The sequence below is a fragment of the Heteronotia binoei genome, chromosome 6 (assembly GCF_032191835.1).
Source record: "Heteronotia binoei isolate CCM8104 ecotype False Entrance Well chromosome 6, APGP_CSIRO_Hbin_v1, whole genome shotgun sequence".
Lineage (NCBI taxonomy): Eukaryota > Metazoa > Chordata > Lepidosauria > Squamata > Gekkonidae > Heteronotia > Heteronotia binoei.
In genome coordinates this window covers 84,802,106-84,821,680 of record NC_083228.1, presented here as the reverse complement: position 1 = coordinate 84,821,680, position 19,575 = coordinate 84,802,106, and the positions used below count along the sequence as shown (strand labels likewise).

Here is a 19,575-nt window from a genome sequence, read left to right as displayed (position 1 = left end):
GAACTGGCGGGATCCCCGCGCGGGCGCCGGTGAGCATGCGCATTGGGACGCCTGCGCATGCCCAGTGGCGCCGAGCGTGGAAAAATCCCGGGCTTTTCAGATACCGATTCGGGGATCGGCGCAAGTGCACTATCCCATGAGTGTGAAGCACAGAGACCACGAAGAAGATGCTGCAGTACTGCAGTCAAAGCTCTGCTCACAACCTGAGTTTGATCCTGGTGGAAACTAGGTTCAGGTAGCTGGTTCAAGGTTGACTCAGCCTTCCATCCTTCTGAGGTCGGTAAAATGAGTACCCAGCTTGCTGGGGGGGAAAGTGTAGATGACTGGAAAAGGCAATGGCAGACCACCCCATAAAAAATCTGTCGTGAAAACGTCGTGATGCGACATCACCCCAGAGTCGGAAAAAACTGGTGCTTGCACAGGGTACTACTTTAAAAAAACAAAAAAACAATTGCTACTACTTAAAACATTCAAATAAGTGTTCGAAGCGTCGTTTAAATTTCCACTGTGAGAATGCCACAATGGTAAATAGACAATAGGATATTTCATCCATATGAGCAGATATGGTGCAACCTCTTTGAAGAACTTACTGTTGGGGTGAAACATCTCACACGTGAACCTCATCTTTGGAGGACTTAAAGGATAGTCAAGAGGAAAACTCAAAATAGCAGGAAAAACACCATACTCAAAGCAAGTGTCTTCTGGGCCCCTATAAACAAAACAAAAATTAAACAGTTTTAAAACAGCTCCAACATATTACTTACTAAAAATGAAATCAAGAAAATAGTACTGGACTGCAGGAGACTGCCATTAAATCCACTTTAATTAAGTCTATATTGCCTACTAAAATGTAGTTTTGGATATAAGCAATTATGGCATACAATTCTTCTGTAAAAAATTGAAACACTTAATTTTGGGGGGGCAATTAATCACTCTTCCATAACCAATGAGAGTCATAGAACAATTTACAGGATCTCCTTCCTACCTATAATCCAATGGTTGTACCCTGTGAACTGTGAGCATAAGATGTTCACAGCAGAATTCCCTTTCCCTTCACTAAAAATAAAGATCCTGCTTTGAGCCACAAGGAAAGGTGGCTAAAAATATTCTAATAAATAAGCAGTGGCTGTGAGGAGAAAGCTCCACTTACTGTGAACACATTCCACTTGTGGTTCATAGGATACCTTCCAAGAAAGTCGATTTCAGATACTATTCATTCCAGTCTGACTAAATTTAAGCATTTGGAGCAGTCAACAAAGACTCACCTTTCCTTTGCATCTCTATCCACGGGTGACGGGAAGGCACCACAGAGCAAGAGAGCAATGTAATTTCTAAATAAAACTAGCTGAGGACTTCTCAGCAAAATGCCTCCATTCTAGGCAATGTCTATGACACCATGTTGTGCCATAGTTCAGTAGAAGCTGTCATTTTCTTCTCCCACTCACCAGGAAGAAATGTGTTTACTTATCTCAGATGCATCATTACTGGCCATTCGTTTTCATTGACCTCATCTAATACAGCTCTTGGGGAAGCTGGACATGTTGATAAGTTACAGATGTCACAGATACAACTACACACTTTACTTTGCATGTCCAGTCCACTCCTACATAGTCAACAGTGACACTCAGAAAACAAAGCAGAAGCAAGAAAGACCTATGATTCCCCAAGCATGACATATTCTACCGCTGTGACTATTACTACTGTATTTTCTACATTGCTCTTCCTATATATATGTAACCTATTTTGCATTTACACCATCTAATTTAATTAAATATACAGTACAACTTAAATGTATCTATCAGCTGTACACTGAAAGCTTTCCCACAATGCTCTGTACCATCATCCTGCCCCTCCCCTTTGAATAACCAGCCTGAGGGGAACTAAAAAATTCACTTATTACTCAAACTTTCTGGTAAGTCTAACACTTTCAGATTCCACACCCCCCCCATTCTAATAGCTCAACAAGTATATATGGTAATCGCCTAAAAAAAAGGATCAATTGTTCTCTTAAAAACCCTCTTCTCTGTGCTTTCAATAAAAAAGAGACTAATATTTCTCAGAAACAACATTTAAATCTCTATAAGCTAGAACAGTTGCAAGAGGGGGCAATCATTTGGAAATCCTATCCCAACCCTCAAAAATCTCTTTCTAGAGGATTGTCTAGGCTTTCAGGTGCTAGATCAGGGGGACTGGCCTCCCCATCCAATTGCCCTCAACAGACACTCATCTGCTCTCAACATTCTATCCCTTCTGGAATATGTTTAGCCCTCATTAGGAGAGTTAAGGAAATAGTTCTACTACCACACATGTTTAAACTTAGACATCTGGAACTAAAGAAGCTTTTTGCCAGCATTCTCATTCTCTCTCTCTCTTAAAACCAAATACTTAGGAGCCAGTTCCCCCAAATAATCTGTGCCAAAATAATAATGGAAATAATGAAAATAGCTGCTTAAGAGTGCATTCTTATATAGCCCTGTTCACAGTGAAGTTTCTCCTCATATTCACCATGACAAACTGACCTTTTAAGCTTGTTTAAAGTATAGTCAGCCTAACTGGCTACATCTCTCTCTGGATATCTAAAACCTAAAAAGATAAAGGTAGTCCCCTGTGCAAACACCAGTCGTTTTCGACTCTGGGGTGACATTGCTTTCACAACATTTTTACAGCAGACTTTTTACGGGGTGGTTTGCCATTGCCTTCTCCAGTCATCTACACTTTCCCCCCAGCAAGCTGGGTACTCATTTTACCAACCTTGGAAGGATGGAAGGCTGAGTCAACCTGGAGCCGGCTACCTGAACCAGCTTTCGCTGGGATTGAATTCAGGTTGTGAGCAGAGGGCTCCGACTGCAGTACTGCAGCTTTACCACTCTGCGCCACGGGGCTCTAAAACCTACCCCTTTCCTATTGCAATCTGCTTTCTTATTGTAAGCATCTTCCAACAAGGAGTTGGCACACTAACTGATCCATTCTTAATGCCATTTAATATTTTATAAGTTAGAATTTTCAAAATTTTAATGCCATGAAAAAAAACTTTTTTTAAGAAAAACTGTTAACCTGGTCTTTCTCATTTCCACATTACTGTGTCACAAATGGACGACATAATGAAACTCTGGCTTGCTCACATGGATGAACAAGCCCTTACTGTTTTCTCCCTCTCCAACTGCTCCATTTATAGGCTACTTTCCATTTCCCACGCCCTGCATCCCAAACTTCTCTCTTCACTCCCAGTCAACTCCAGTCAGCCAAGTAAACAGTAGACTGACTTTGTTCAGTGCTGGTAGCTTCCTCACATTATACAGGTAACTGGTACTCATGCCAATACAGGTACTAAGCAGTTAAATCCACAAATGTTGAAAAACTCAGTCTTGTTTAGAAATCTCAAGAATGAAGACTTAATGTGCTTGCATTCATCTATTCTAACCTAAAACAAGAAGCTGAAGAGGGAGGGATAAAGGAAAAAATCAAAGCCTGAACATTAAATTACTAGGAAGGTCACAACACTGCTTAATTACAAGGGTGTGTTTGCTCAATTATACTCAATCTGTCTTCAAGGCATGTTCCAGATTTTAGTACCTTCATGTCAAGAGATCTAGCCGGCAGGTGCTGATCTCTTTGAAGATGTTGTTACATAGTATGGACAGAGGTATCAGGCACTGCCACTGAACAGGCACTACATAAACCAAAGTTTATGAGAGTACTCCACTAATGGCCCTATGGGAACATGTACAAGGTAGAATTTAGCACATGTTATAAAAGCAATTGCAGTCCTCAGGGTGTACAATTAGGATATATAGGTTTGGCAGGCCTATTAACTGGCATGAACAGAAGCATATGAAGTTTATATACAGCTGTGTGCGGACATGGACATGCCCACACATACACAAATTTTGGAAAGCACCAACCATAATTTCTGCAAGCTAAATTATGAACAGGCAAAGTTTTTAAGTACATGTATATGGTTTTTTTCCTCCAAAACTGCATGGACCAGTTGTTTCTGGGCATAGCTGAAGAAATGAGAGAAGTGAGCAAAAAACAACAATACTGTTTAAGCCTGAATTTCAGAATGGCAGACACAATGCAGATGCTTGAGAAACCCAAGTTCTGCATTTATACTTTTTTTTGGGGGGGGGGGATATTTTTGTGTATTTATATGTGCATATGTGCATCTGGAAGTCATGTCGACTTCTGGTGACTGACCTCTATTGGGGATATGGAGGATATTCAGGGAGGTGATTGACTAAAGCCTGCCCCTGCCTCCCAACTGCTGGTATTCTAAGGACATCTTCCATTCAAGTACTTGTCATGGTCGACCCTGCTTAGCTTCTGAGATCTGATGAAGCTGGGCTTGCCTGGGCTATCCAGGGTAGGGCTTATGTTTACAAATTATATAATCCTTCTCTGGGGATAAAACGGTTTTGGCTTCTGAACTTCAAACTACTGCAGGATTTCATAACACAGTGAAGAAGAGAAAATATATTGGCAGGCTGCAGTATAAGAGAGGGCTGCAGCATCCCTCTCAAAACTTAGTACCTTCTCACATTCCAGTTTCAAGTAGCAAAGTTGCAATGCTTGCAAATAATGGATTTGGGGCAAGGAGCTGTGCTTCATTTGCTCATAATGTTCATTTTCCCTCAGAAGAAAATGCCCCTTACTGATGAGCCATCTATAACAAAACAAGCAGTATTTCAAGTATGGGCTACTTTGTTTCTGTGTAGCTGGCATACAAGAAACTAATCAGGGGACACAACATCATGACAAAGAAGCCAGAATTCCCAGGCAACAGTGCAGGAACACACCTGTACAAGTATTTGCAATCCATGTCAGAAAAAATGGGCACACCAGTGAGCTCCCCCAGCCCAGGTGGACAAAATGACAAACCAAGCCTCCATGACAGCAGAGTATCTCTCTCCTGTGAGTATACATGTTTTCTGCTGGGCAAAATTGTAGAATGTAGATTCAGATTTGCACTAGAACATGCACAGAGTGCCAAACATTTTGCACTAACTCTAAACATATTGCACTAACTTTAATCATAGAACCTGCATTAGTGCTAATCATATATGAATTAGCATTTTTCTATGGGCCACAGGCCTCAGTGTTAAGCCTTTCAGAACAAAAGAAAGATATGAGCACATTACAAGGCCCTTTTTAGAACAGAGAACTAGATTTTTCCTCTAGCTGAAGCTAGACAGAGTATGAAGGCCACCATGTTCTGTAAACATCCTTTGTAAATATAAACAATTTCCCTACCTCTGGAGAGACTCCCCCCCCCCAGCCTGAAAAGGACATTATGCCCCTACAAAGGTAGAGATTCTGCTTTTTACACATTTTCTGGAATTAGGCCAAATATCCACACAAAGAACTCCCCTGACTTAGAAAACCACAAGTTCCATCCTAATGACAGTCAAATTGGATGCAATACTTAGCAAATAGAATGCCCGCCTGGTTGATGCGGGCATCTTTAGAAATCCTGCCAGGCCTAAAAAAACAAGGGAGGGAAACATTGGGGTCTAAGTTCAAAAGAGCCAAGAGCTCCTGGTCATCTTTACCAATTCTAGCATTAAAATCTCCAAGTTAAATAATATCTGTCGTGGGAAAGAGGTGCTCAAGTTGTTCGAGATATGTGGTCATACGATCCCAAAGGGAGCATAGCGAAGCTTTGTCAGGAGAGGAGGGAAGGTAGACATTAACAACAATGAACACAAAGCTATGACAGCTAAAACGAAAAGCATGGGCAAGGGGGTTGCAAGCAGGTAGTTCCAGCACTTTAAATTTAGATTGCTGAGAGACTAGTAAAGACAAGCCTGCTTGGAGACGACCACGTGAATTACTTTTAAACCCAGGTAAGGAGTATGCTAGAAAACCCTCGAGGCAAATCAAAGAGTCTGTCCAGGTTTCCTGGAGAAAGATGATCTCAAATTGTTTGAGGTAGGAACAAAAATCAGAGTCCCATTTCTTGCTTCCCCAGCCAGCTACATTCCAGGATAACAGTTTCACTGGTGAGGGCTGGGGCATTGTTAGACATCAGTCAGTTTCAATTAGCTGATCAAGCGAGTTATTCAAATCAAAGTTGATACAGCCATTGTTGAAACTGGAACCAGGAAGTGCTTCAGGAGGAGGTGCATAAGATTGACCACACTGGGTTACATGGGGCTGGCCATCCCAGAGTCCAGGAGAGGGTGAATCTCTGCTTCCACCTCAATCAGGCGCTTAGAAGGTCCGGCTGAACTTTGGGTGGACATGTAAGCATAGTAGTAGGGTCTTGCAGGAGGGGAGGAGTCAGACACTTCTCATTCTTATTTTGGTAGGACAATAAGCAGGATTTCAATTCTTCTAACCTGGCTGTAATTAGTTGTTGCTCAGTGGTAGACAGGTTTTCGTAAGCAACCAGGAGGTCACCCTCCAAGTCAGGCTGGCCCACAGGGTTCTCACCCAGGAGGCGAGGAGACTCAACAGGTTCCGTCCAATTAATTAGGTCATTTGGCATAGCCTTGTTTGATGGAGTGCTGCTTCCTTTGATAGCAACAGCAGGCTTAGAGGTGCTTTTGATGGTAGTTTCCTTTTGCCCAGACCGAGTGGCTATGGACACTGATGGAAAAAGTGGAGCAACTGAGATGTTCTGGAAGACTCTTACAGGGAAGACACCTTTGGAGCAAAGGGAAGATTTCCTAATTAGGAGAAGCTGTGGAATTTTCGTGCTGCTGAAAGTTAGCAGGACCTTTAATGCCTGGTTGGTATCGTTTAACAGCTCTACTGATTCCAGGTCAACCTGCTTAGTTGCTAAAAGTGACTTAAGATGCCTTGACACCAGAAATTTGGAGTTCCAGGATGGAGTCTGGCCCCTGAAGCTGCAAATTGTTAAGCATATTTTGCGTGGTTGTAATATCAGGTGCCACGCAGGATCTAGCCTTAAGTTGAAGGTGGAGCAGGCAGCAGTTTTCTGAGAGGGGTGGGGCCGGAGGGAGGACACCAACGCACAAGACTTGTGCCTTTCCGCTTCCATATTTGGAGGAGGCACTGGTGTGTGGCTCAAAAAATTTGCTGCCACTTTGGAAGTGGTAGTTTTTTGAGCCACAGTCTGGAGGCCGGGGTGAGGCCGGGACGAGGAAGAGCGACAGGTGTTTGCGTGTGGAAGCATTTTTGGGGTCGATTTCTGAGGCATCTCTGAGTCAGCCCAAAGTGCCGGTCTGTAATCACCCTAAAGGTTGTGTTCACAGTCTGTAATCACATTACAATCTGAGCACATTTCTAATTGCAAGCTCTGATAATGCCTCTACTCTAATGGTACCCAGACTCAGTCTGCATCTCTTCTCTTTTTCTAGCCTCACTTGTGTAAATATTGCTTCCTAGGCATACACAGTCGACCTCTCATCACTGGGGGGCAAATGCCTTCTTTCAAGACCCATTTTAGCAAATGCCTCATTTTTATACCCTTTATTGTTACCAAATTCCCTCCCTCCTGCACTTCTACTCTACTCTTAAATCCCACTTTCTTTTCCCATCCTACCGTAAATTCTTACTTAATATAGCTTCCAAAAAGTTTAGGCAGGATCTTCATGTCTTATTTCCCTCACCGCCCAAAGAGCTCAGTTATTAACATGGAGTTCTCATTTAGTGTATATCCTGTTAGTCTGAGAGACTTGCCCAAGGCCACCTAGTGAACTTCATGGCTGAGCAAGGACTTGGTCCTTCTCAAATCTCAAAGACTCCCTCTAATTGCTTTCTATGTTCTGTACAATACTTTGCAAGATATTCATGCTAAGCATAACACTGCATCGGTAAAAATGCTGAGGGGAGGCAAAAATGAAGGAAAAGATTAAGTGAAAACAAGGTATTTGTTACTGGAAAACGAATGTATTATGTTTAGGCATCAGTGTGACACATCATTAAGTACTACATCAACAGTTTCAAGTTATGTGGTTTCATTTTGCTCCAGTTATCATGCAAAGACCCCAAAGCTTTTTTTACAAAGGCTTTGAGTGTCATACAAGAGCAAGAGTCAAGTTTAAGTAGCACTTTAGTAGCTATTCTGAAAGTTTATAAGCAGTTCTGGTAAATGCTATATTTAGACTTTTGAGATTGACACATTAGCCTTCTTTTTAGTGCAACTGTAAAAGTTTATCAAATAGTTTACCTATATCAGAACAATTGCCTTTTGGCTAGAAGAAAGAATTAAATTCTTATTTCAAATTTCACTGCATGTTTATCTGCTTCCACGCAGTTTTGGATTAATGGCAGGACTATGTCTTCAAACTTAACTGTTTCTCAGTGCTTCACTCTGCCTCTTCAAGAGACCCCATTCCAAGAGAGATGCATTCATATTGGCACACTGGTTGCTCACTCAGCACACAGGGGCTCCACTGCTCTGTGAACAAACTACTATGCTATTGTTATTAAGAATAAAAATGAGGGAACTTTACTCATGAACAGTGTTTTTGTGCTAATCCAAAGACTTCTGACACAGTTCCATGGCTGGAACAGTATTCCTGCAAACCAGCTGAAACATTTTGAATTTCTAGGTCCCAAAGTTCTTAAGTGGTCATGTAAAGGGATTTGCCAGAACTATCTGGCTTTAAATTATGTAACATCAAGCTAGTAATGTAACAACCCAACCCAATGTTCTCTAAATAAGAAGCTGATTGTTTCTATAATAAAATCTGGGCATATTTGTATCTATTATGGTCAACACATAGTTTGGAACCCTGTGGTCTTCTCTTGAAAATTATATTAGTTTTAGCTTTTATAAACGACTAGATGTATGCTGTTGAGAATATTTATCTGGAATGTCTAACCTTTGATCCAAGAAAAAAACATCATCAGATTAGTTAATTGAGCAAGAACAGCTACTTACATCTGGGACCAAAAGGTTATATTTAACCTTCTCTGGGTCATTATGATAACAAGCAGATACATTAATGTTTTAAAGAAACTTGCTAACACTTCTAAAATATACACCAGTTAACAAAAGGGGGTAGAAATTAACCCCCAAAATGATGTATAGACCCTGCCAAAATGTAAAAAAAACCCAGAATTCTATAACTTTATTGTAAACATTATACAGAGAACCTTTCATCCATGAAAGTGTTCTTGGACAATCTGTTTGCACTTCCTTAACAAAGCATTCCCAGCTACCCCCAAAATCAGCAGCACCTGTGCTACAAGCACAAGATGCATTTCTTAATGTAAAAAATTTAAACTGCTACTGAATTTCTAGAATATACTTGCCTCCATACTACACCATATGTTCTCAACTTGGCTACAGCTTGCAAAGAAAGGATAAGGCACAAAGTATATTTCCGATCCAAATGCTATTCCTATTCTGTTTTTACACCCAAAGCTTAATTAGGTTGCAAATTATGAGCAATACCCACACACGTGCGCACACACACACAGTTCACCTCTTCAGAATTCCACTGACAATTACAGTTTGCTTGCAGGGAAAGGCACAATGTTGCCTAGGCTACTGTACAGTGCTCTGCCTATGTTATGTATCATGACACCACGCTTCATAACTGGCTGACCACAAGAGATACTGTTATTTATTCTTCCAGCAGCATGTCTCTGCCTGCAAAGGAGAAAGCAACAGTGAGGCAGTCATTAAGAAGAGGTGCTTGCCATCAATGATTGCTGCAGTTTTCTCTCAGGACTCCTCCCCAAATGGAAAAGCAGCAGCCCCATTCAAATGCTTGGGCTATCTGGAAGGCAGGAGACACGGGGCAAGACTAGAGTGAAGTACAATGATGAATTACTAAATGCTTATGTAATGCTTTCAAAAATAAGGCATCAGGAATCATTCAGGCAGTTTGTGTGATGAAAGTTGCAAACCACACAAATGCAAAAGCAGCACATGAACTTGTAAAATACCAATATTACGAACAATAGAAATTCATGTTACAAGTAAATTAGTTCTGAATTTTGCAGCATCTCTAGTTGTAACTATTTTTACAAGTCAATATAACCTAGTGCTTTACCGCTATCATTTCTAAAAGACCATTGTAAGTTCATTTGCCTCAATTTCTTTTTTCCAAAGAGTGACACTGAATAAATGCTCCCTTCATTATGGATTGTATTCCTTAAAACTTCAAAGCAGTCTGTCAGTCCTCCAGTTCTTACTATATAAATAACAGATTAGAACACTGTCCAAAATCACTTTAACATGGTACCAGGACTGAAGAATAATTTGGTACATATCAGGTGTTTTTGCTTCTGTTGCTTGTAAAGGCAAAAATATTTTGTCAGATTACACAAGTGTAATATTACACATATCTTCAAACATAAGCAAAAGCACAGGATAACTTCAAATTCCATCAGCAATGTACAATTACAGAAAATAGAAGGGTAGACAAGCTTCATGTGAGCAAGTACTGAAAGAACAAACACTTATGGGAGGTCAGTTAATTCTATAATAATTGTTTTTAAGCACACATGAACTGTTTCTTCTGTTTTCAAGAAAGCAGCTGCAACCCTCCCTCAGCCCCAATCTCATCAATGCACAAAGAGGGGGAATTCCAAACTGAAGTAAACATACACATTAAAAAAGTAATATACCTAAAACTAAAATATAATTACTTCTTTAGACAGCTTTTTAAATTACTGGCTCAAATTTGTACTTGTTATTTTTAAAAATCAGCCTTCAGGCTAACCAAGTTCTAACAATAAATATTTTGGTATAATTTTAGTGGGCTAAATTGTTCTGGTAACAAATACTGTACAATTTTAAACCCTATCATTTTTGAAGTTAATAAACTAGTGTATTCCAACAAGGGGAAAACATAGTTAGCTTCATATATTGCTTTAAATGACTCTCAGCTTCCCTGAGCCTGCTTCAGCAGGGAGGGCAGGATATAAATCCAATACACCTTAAACTATGCACAACCCAGTACTCACATTGTATGGGGACACAAGCTGTTTCCCATTTTAGAAATCATTACTACTCTATAGATAGCCTTGGCTTCCAGCAAGTATCTAAATTTGAAATTAGATTCAATCATTTGCACTGATACAGCATCATCAAAAGCATGTATCTACTGTAGAAACCATACAGACATGTTACTAATAGAGCAATTCTAATGGTGGGGGAGAAATGGGCTCAGAAAGCCACCTACACCAGCATATTTTAGAGATATGCTGGCGTAAGGGCAAGTTACACTGGTGAAGGACCCCAGCACCACTGTACTGCTCTCAGGTACATAGACCTTCAGTGGCTGCACACTGGCACAACTCTGGCGCAGGCCTCTGAGTTGGTGGCAATGTGGGCAGATTAAGGGACAAGGCTGGAATTAGTTGGCTCCCTGAGCCCTTTCAGCCTAGGAATGCCTCCAAGAGAGGCACAAGGCTGTGCCAAGAAAAAATGGCAGTGTAACCCATCAGCATCCATTATCTGGGAATATCAAGTGCCCCTGTTGCAGCCATGCCCCTGGGTCCCCAAGCAGTTCAGGATGCTGACCAAGAGCCAAGAAGAAGAAGATTTATATCCTGCCCTACACTCCGAAGAGTCTCAGAGCGGCTCACAATCGCCTTTACCTTCCTCCCCCACAACAGACACCCTGTGAGGTGGGTGGGGCTGAGAGGGCTCTCACAGCAGCTGCCCTTTCAAGGACAACTCCTGCCAGAGCTATGGCTGACCCAAGGCCATGCCAGCAGGTGCAAGTGGAGGAGGGGGGAATCAAACCAGGTTCTCCCAGATAAGAGTCCGCACACTTAACCACTACACCAAACTGGCCCTCCCCTTACCTGCAGCAGCCAAGCACCCCCCTTACCTGCAGCAGCCAACCAATCATGCTCCCTTAGTTCTACAAATACCGTAGTTCTTCCAGAAGGTGCCACAGCTTAACATACAATGCATGGCACAGGATGCTGTCTGACAACTCCCTGCCATGCAGACTTAGAGTGTATGGAAAGAACTGGCAGCATTTGTAGTGACAACTACAGGCACCTGGAAGGGCTGTTTGCCATTGCAATGGGAGGGACAGGTGTGCATCAGGAAGCTGCTGGGGGAACCACTGGACATGATTCGAGCTCCCCCTCAACAGCCTGCCCTCCCATCTTCCCTTTTGCTCTGCTGCCAGTGAGGAGGCATAGGGGTACCCTAGGCAGTGTGGGTGACCTAATATGCCCCAATGGTGAGCAGAGGACACCTGCTATTGTACAGACTGCTCATGAGGTTCCGTCCTCCCTCTTCTGAGGTTTGGGAGCCCTTTGCTCCAGGTGGGCTGGCTTGGGGTGTCAGGAGGGATGCTTGGGTCCCTACACCACTGTCAGGAGCCCAGGACTTGTGAAGGAACTTGGTCCCTCTAAGAGGGTGGGGGGTTACTGCTGACAACTAGCAATCCTCCCCAGTCCAGCCTCTCTCCACCCATGGGCTGATCCAGATCCTTGGCTCAGTCCTCATGTCTGCTGACTCTTGACTGGTTCTGGCCGTTCTGGCCATCAGAGTCTCACCATATTGCAATAACACTTCCATGGAACACAGCAGTGCGGTTACCGGGGACGGTACCATAGCAGTGCTCCCAGAAAGCAACCTCCACACAAACACACACTGTTTTCCTGCTGAATGCTTTGTAACTAAACACTATGGGACCAGACTAGCAGTGCTATAGTTCTGCTACAGCACAGGCACACCCCAGGACTGCTCTGCCTGTGAAGTCTTCCTGCACATGGAACATGTATTTTATGAAAGTGAATCCTGAACAGCAGCTTGCAACGGAGTGCCACTGAAATTAATGTAGCTTATTCCAAATAACTCATCTTTGTCCCCAAACAGCATTAGCCTGATTGAAAAATTTTAACATTATGGTACTCAAATAATATTTATACTAACTAAGTAACACAAGGCTCACTACTTCTTCATGCCCATGAAAAACTGCCACTTATCAGTGTTTTACTCTTCAAATATCTGCTCATTTTAATCATCTTTGCAGTACACAAACTCCATGCATGATCATTTACATCTAAACAGAAAAACATTTTCAGAAACATTATTACAGTATTAAAAGACAATATTGGATTTATACCCCGCCCTTCACTCTGAAACTCAGAGCAGCTTACAATCTCCTTTATCTTCTTCCCCCACAACAGACACCCTGTGAGGTAGTTGGGACTGAAAGAGCTCCCATAAAAGCAGCCCTTTCAAGGACAGGTCTGTGAGAGCTATGGCTGACCCAAAGCCATTCCAGCAGCTGCAAGTGAAGGAGTGTGGAATCAAACCCAGTTCTCCCAGAAAAGAGTCCACGCACTTAACCACTGCACCAAACTGATTATCATTTCAATCACTATAGCTTCCAAACCGAATCATTATTAATACAGGGGTGGCTAAACTTGCTTAAAGTAAGAGCCACATAGAATAAACATCAGATGTTTGAGAACTGCAAGACATGAACATCAGATGTTTGAAAGCCACAAGGAAGGAAGAAAGGCAGCTAGGCAGGCAGGCAAATAGATGGGGGAGGGGAGAGGGAGAAGTAGAAAGCAACTTTAACTTTAAATGCATTCTCCAAGTCACTGGCTGGCTTGGCTTGAGAAGTGATTTAAAGAGAAAAATGCCCTCTCCTAGCCAGCTGATAGGGCAGTGGGGGCTTCAGGAGCCACATAATAGATGTGAAAGAGCCACATGTGGCTCCCAAGCCACAGTTTGGCTGCCCCCAATACATCATGTAATTAATGAAAGCAGAACCAAACAAGTTGTAGTGGTACAAAGGTAAACAATCAAGAATGAGTGGTTTATAAATTAAACACATTCCCATTTTCAGATTCAGCTAATCAGTTCTCAATTACATTAAAACTACAATCACAAAGGAAATGTTGAAGTGCAATTAAACCTGACCCTAGAAAGAGAAGTTTTAAAGTGCTTTTCCCATGGGTATACAAATGTTATGAAGACAGGATTCAATATGTAAGCCAACAGTCAATTTCCCAGAGACTTTTTAAAAGCTTTGATACAGTTTGCTTTTTTTGTTCATTACCACAGTTATCTACATTTGGTCCTGCAGGACACTGTGCACAAGAGCTCAATCCAAAGAATTCTCCATTATATTACAGTGTCACATAACTAGAATTTGTACTGAACATTCCCCAGGGGACCAGGAGGGGGATGAGCCTCAGCCAATAGAAGGGAAGCTTGGCTCAATAGCTCCAGTGTGCAACTGAGAGAGCCTGGATTGCACGGGAGAGATACAAAGAAAGCACCTTTAAGGCCCAAAAGTGCTAATATTATAAGCATGTTTTATTTCAAATTTTTTAAAAAATCTTTGTGTTTGTCTGTGTCCTTTATAAAGTTTATATCTCTGCTACCTGGCATTACATTTTACGACACGCATGACCCGACTCGGCCTCATTTATGTCAGAGCCGGCCCTCATAACAAATGAGTTCGACACCCCTGCTTTAGCCCATGTAAAATACATTAAGATAAAGATGCATTTCTAATCACTCACATGCCTGGGGGGAGGAGCCTCAATCAATGAAGAAAACAGAGGCTTTGATCTGTAACTCTTGTGTGACTGAGCAAGCTTGGAAAAGCAAGCTGTGATGCAGAAGGAAGCAAGAGAGAGGAAGAAGGAAGCAGATGAGAACCAGTTGCTCAGAAGCCTAATAGGAGCCCTCTGGGGGCCTGATTTGGCCCCTGGGCCACATGTTTGACACCCCTGGGCTAAAGTGTCGGATCAGGGGTGGCCAAACTGCAGCTCAGGAACTACATGTGGCTCTTTCACACATACTGTGTGGCTCTCGAAGATCCCACCACCCTATCAGCCAGCTTGGAGAAGGCATTTGTCTCTTTAAATCAGCCAGTGGCTCAGAGAATGCATTTAAAGTTTTCTTTCCACCTCTCCCTCCCCCCATCTATTTGCCTCCCTTCTTGTCTTGCAGCTCTCAGAAATCTGATGTTCATGTCTTGTGGCTCTCAAATATCTGATGTTTATTCTATGTAGCTTTATGTTAAACAAGTTTGGCCACCCCTGGTCTCGATGCTTCAATTAGCCTAGCTGGAGACCGCAATCCTATCATGCCTGTGCTGAAAGATCTGCATTTGTTTCCAGGCTGAATTCAAAGTGCTGATCTTACCTTTTAAACCCTACAACACTGAAACTGTGGTACCTGAAGGACCACCTCCTCCCACATTATCTACATCACCAGCTGTGATGATCATGTGCATCACCCACAAAGGCAAGGTGAGGGGCAACTACAGAGTGGGATTTCTTAAGTGGTGGCACATGGCCTCTGGAATGTCATCTTCCTCTCAAGCTATCCTGCTGGCATTTAGATGCCAGGTTAAAACATTTGTTTACCCAGGATTTTAAAGGATGAAATAACCCACACTTTTAGTTGACTATATTCTTCTATTTTATGCCTTGTACCCTGCCTATTTGATACTGGAATGACTTATTTTTAAATTATTTTATACTGCTTTATTGGTTAGTGGTTTTATGACTACAGAGATTGAGATTATTATACAGCTGCTAGAACTAGTGTTACTATGCTGTTTTACTGCATGGTTTAACTTTTTATCATTAGCTACCTCGAGCAGATCTCTGGAAAAGCAGCATACAAAGCTTCTAAAAACAAAACATCTCCAAGGAATCAATGAGCTTGTTTCACACAGGATTAATTAAGCTTCTGCAGTGTCTATGAGCATATATAGCCTTCTACTTTTAGCTGTTATTTAAATATATCACAACTTACATTATCAAAGCTTCCCATTCAAAGAAATTCTCTTCATTCATAGGGCCTGTTAAAAGATGGAAATGTATTATTTATTTAAATGGCTTTTGAACTTCAAATATATAGATATGAAAGAACAAATAAAATTACTTACCAGCTACAATCCCTTCTGGTGGATTCAAAGTCAACTCTAAAATTAAGAATAACAACTATTTTTAGCACACAACATTCACAGTTGGCCAACACAGTCTTAACTGCCATGGTATTCTGTTTTATTGCAACCCATACATTTTTCATTTTAATGAAAGTCTCTAAACTTACACTTCCTATGTCACTGATTGTTTGAAATGGTTGTGGTTTTGGTTATAAAACAATGCACAATTTTTTAAAAATGGGAATTGGGAAGGGGGAAGATAGCCACTGTCTTCCAGATCTATAAAACAGATTTTATAAAATGATTATGTGACATTGAAGATATTAAGAGGCAAGCAGTGTGGGGGGGGGGGATGTCATTGCACCATTTTGTGAAGACAAGCAGTCCATTAAAATCCATAGCTGGTCAGACATATTTCTTACTAATTAGATGCTCTTTGAGTTAGAAGAATTGAGAGGCTGGAAAGCTTATACACAGTGTGATTATTTTTTCCCTTGAGAAATAAAACTGAATAAAAGTTGCCATTTTTAATTAGCTCTGGAGATAATGGTCAACTCTAAAAAAGCAACTGAACTTCAGGAGAACCATCCTCTTTATTGATGTAATTCTCTACAGTCATGTCAGATTGAGCTTTCCATTTATTTAGGCACAACAGCTTTTTAGGGATATATTTTCTCAAGTATTTTACAGGACGATGATAAAAAAGTTTTGACATTAATTGTAGGAGTGTCTCATATTCTGTATTAACACTGAATGAGCCCTGTGGCACAGAGTGGTAAAGCTGCAGTACTGCAGTCAGAGCCCTCTGCTCACAACGTGAATTCAATCCCAGCGGAAGCTGGCTCAGGTAGCCAGCTCCAGGTTGATTCAGCCTTCCAGCCTTCCGAGGTCGGTAAAATGAGTACCCAGCTTGCTGGGGGGAAAGTGTAGATGACTGGGAAAGACAACGACAAACCACCCCATAAAAGGATGCCGAGAAAACATTGTAAAAGCAACATCACCCCAGAGTGCTCGCACAGGGGACTTTGCATTACTGACAAATAGGGATCCGCAATGAACTTGTAGGAAGCGTGCATTCCATTCCCCCTCTTCCTTCCCTGCAGAATCAAGCAAGGAAAGGCTGCCAGGAAGAAGGAACGAGAGAATAGTATGGGAAAGGGAAAAAAGGAGAGGAAATGAGGTCCCCCTTGCAAGTCCCTGTGGGCTCCTTGTTGTGCAACTGGGCCCAGGACAGCAGCCAACACCAGGCAACTGGGCCATAGTTCTCCTAGTAGAGGCTGCCAGGAAGATGGAAGAAGGTAGGGCAAATAAAGGAAGGCTGGTTGGTAGGTGGAAGGAAGAGAAAGAAGCAGGAAGTGGGGAGAGGCTATGAGATTTTCAAGGAAGGGAAAGAGGAAATAGTGCAAAGGAAAATATGAGATGCCCTTTGCAAGTCCTTGTGGGCCCTCCGCTTGTAATTCTCTAACTACAGCTTCATAAACTTTGACCTTTCTTTCTTTGAACTCATAATAATTGCTGTATCATCTGTAAAAAGATAGAGAATATGAATCTGGGTGTCAATATACAGCCCTTTTATTACAAGGTAATTCGTGCAGTATTTACAAGAGGTTCTATTTCTATGGCAAACAGAAGGGACAGCACCTTTTTTTTTCTCTTGTAGTGGCATAAGAGCCTACAATGACTGAAAATATGGCCACGAATGCAGGAACTCTTCTCTTATGTTTACTCCCATTGTTATTTTTAGGGATGTGGGTATAACTGAGCAGGAAATATACCTGAAAAATACCTTCTTGAGAGCCACTTTGGTGTAGTGGTTAAGTGCGTGGACTCTTATCTGGGAGAATCGGGTTTGATTCCCCACTCCTCCACTTGCACCAGCTGGAATGGCCTTGGGTTAGCCATACCTATCGAAGATAAAGGAGATTGTAAGCCGCTCTGAGTATCTGATTCAGAGAGAAGGGCAGGGTATAAATCTGCAATTCTTCTTTTTAAAAAATATATTCAGCTCCCCAAAACATAACTGGAATTTTATTGGATACAAAAAAAATGGGTCTGGAAAAATCCTGAAATATTAGGGATTAACCAGGAATAATCAGGAGTCAGCAGTTTTTCCTTTTCTTTTTTCCTTCCCCACACCACCCCAGCTGTGTTTCTGTGACTCCTGAGGCTTGGATTGGCTTGCCAGCCTGCTCTAGGTAAGATTATGTAACTTCCAAGGGTTTTTGTTTGTTTTAAATTTGTTTCTGCTGGAGTTGATTTGTGTAGGGTTCCTGGTTTTTGTGGATTCTCACATCTGACTTAGATTCATGCATGTTACACAGATTCAGATTCTCCTGTATTACATTGGTGGGACTTAGCAATAGCCTCAATAGCATGGAGTAGATTCTCAGATTTTACATTTTCACAGGGTTTTTTTCCCTCCATAGGAAACATGAGGACAGTGTGGGGCACCTTGTTTATGGGCTGACAGAATTGGACCCCATGGTCCAATCCACTTGAAATTTGTTTGTTTGTTTTTTAAGGACAAGCACCAGCAGCTCCTAAGCAATTTTGGTGCTAGTATCTCTTTAAAAAAAAAACACCTTCCCTATAGGAAATAATGGAGCCATATAATATCAGAAACTTAGTGGGGGAAACTGGATCTAAATACCATACCAGCATATGGAACTCAGGAAACCAAGAATACCAATATTTTTCAACTGCAATATATCTAGACCCAATAAATACTGATTTTATCCCTTTTTTGCTGCATACCCCAAGTTACTTTTAATACCAACAGCTGTCATAACAACAGGAAAGATTTAGACCATCCAAATTTTATAAAACAGAATTCTAAGAATGCCAGCTTTCACTGGGAAAAAGTCTAGGCTCCATTGCTGCAGAAATTAAATATATACATTGTTGATGTTATGCAATTTGAGTTCAGAAACATTGTATATGTAAGACTAAGTGTAAAAAAGGAGGAAGAGGCAGAAAATTTTAAATAGCTTTAATATGAAAAACAGTATTTTGCTTGGTTGATGAAAACTACAAGCTTCCTTTCTTTTTACAGTATGTATTAACCCGTGTCTGCCCTAACCAATTTCTAAATCTCTAGGAGTTTGCTACAAAAAGCCTCATGTGGCAAGCAAAGACAGGATAGAAAGATGGGAGAAATGAACATCAGTAAAAAGAAGTTTTTGCTCTCTCTAGTGGAGAAGATGCAAATGCCAGCATCATTTAATGCATCCATCTTGTTACCATTTCTTGAGATACAGAAAGGTACACAGCTAAGTTTGTAAAGCACAGGTTTTAAATGAATTAAATCCTAGCTTCAATCCCTGCACTCCAGTCAAATGTTCCGAGGAAAAAAGTTCGAACAGGACACTGTCATTCACTGTCTGCAGTACTAGCATGGACCAGTTATCTGACTCTGTATATAAGACAAGTGTATATGTAATATTTGCATTAGTTCACATACTGACCCCACATACAGCAGGGGTGGCCAAACTTGCTTAACGTAAGAGCCACATAGAATTAATGTCAGATGTCTGAGAGCTGCAAAACTTGAATGTCAGATGTTTACGAGACACAAGGAAGGAAGGAAACATGGATAGAAAGCAAATAGATGGGGGACGGAGGGGGAGGTGGAAAGAAAACAACTTTAACTTTAAATGCATTCTCCAAGCCACCAGCTGGCTGGACTTGGAGCAGTGATTTAAAGAGACACATGACTTCTCCAGATTTAATGTGCACAATCACATGCTCACATCTGCCCCCCCCCCCA

General features: G+C 41.6%; 1 protein-coding gene across 1 annotated transcript in view; it reads right to left on the bottom strand.

Moving 5' to 3' along the window:
• UBE2G2 (ubiquitin conjugating enzyme E2 G2) overlaps positions 1–19,575 on the bottom strand; it is a 35,440-nt gene that overhangs the window by 13,483 nt on the left and 2,382 nt on the right. The window contains exons 2-4 of the mRNA XM_060242034.1: positions 15,810–15,845; positions 15,677–15,722; positions 591–709 (exon numbers count right to left, since the gene is read on the bottom strand). Coding sequence (XP_060098017.1) covers positions 591–709; positions 15,677–15,722; positions 15,810–15,845 — 201 coding nt within the window. The remainder of the gene's footprint in view (positions 1–590; positions 710–15,676; positions 15,723–15,809; positions 15,846–19,575) is intronic.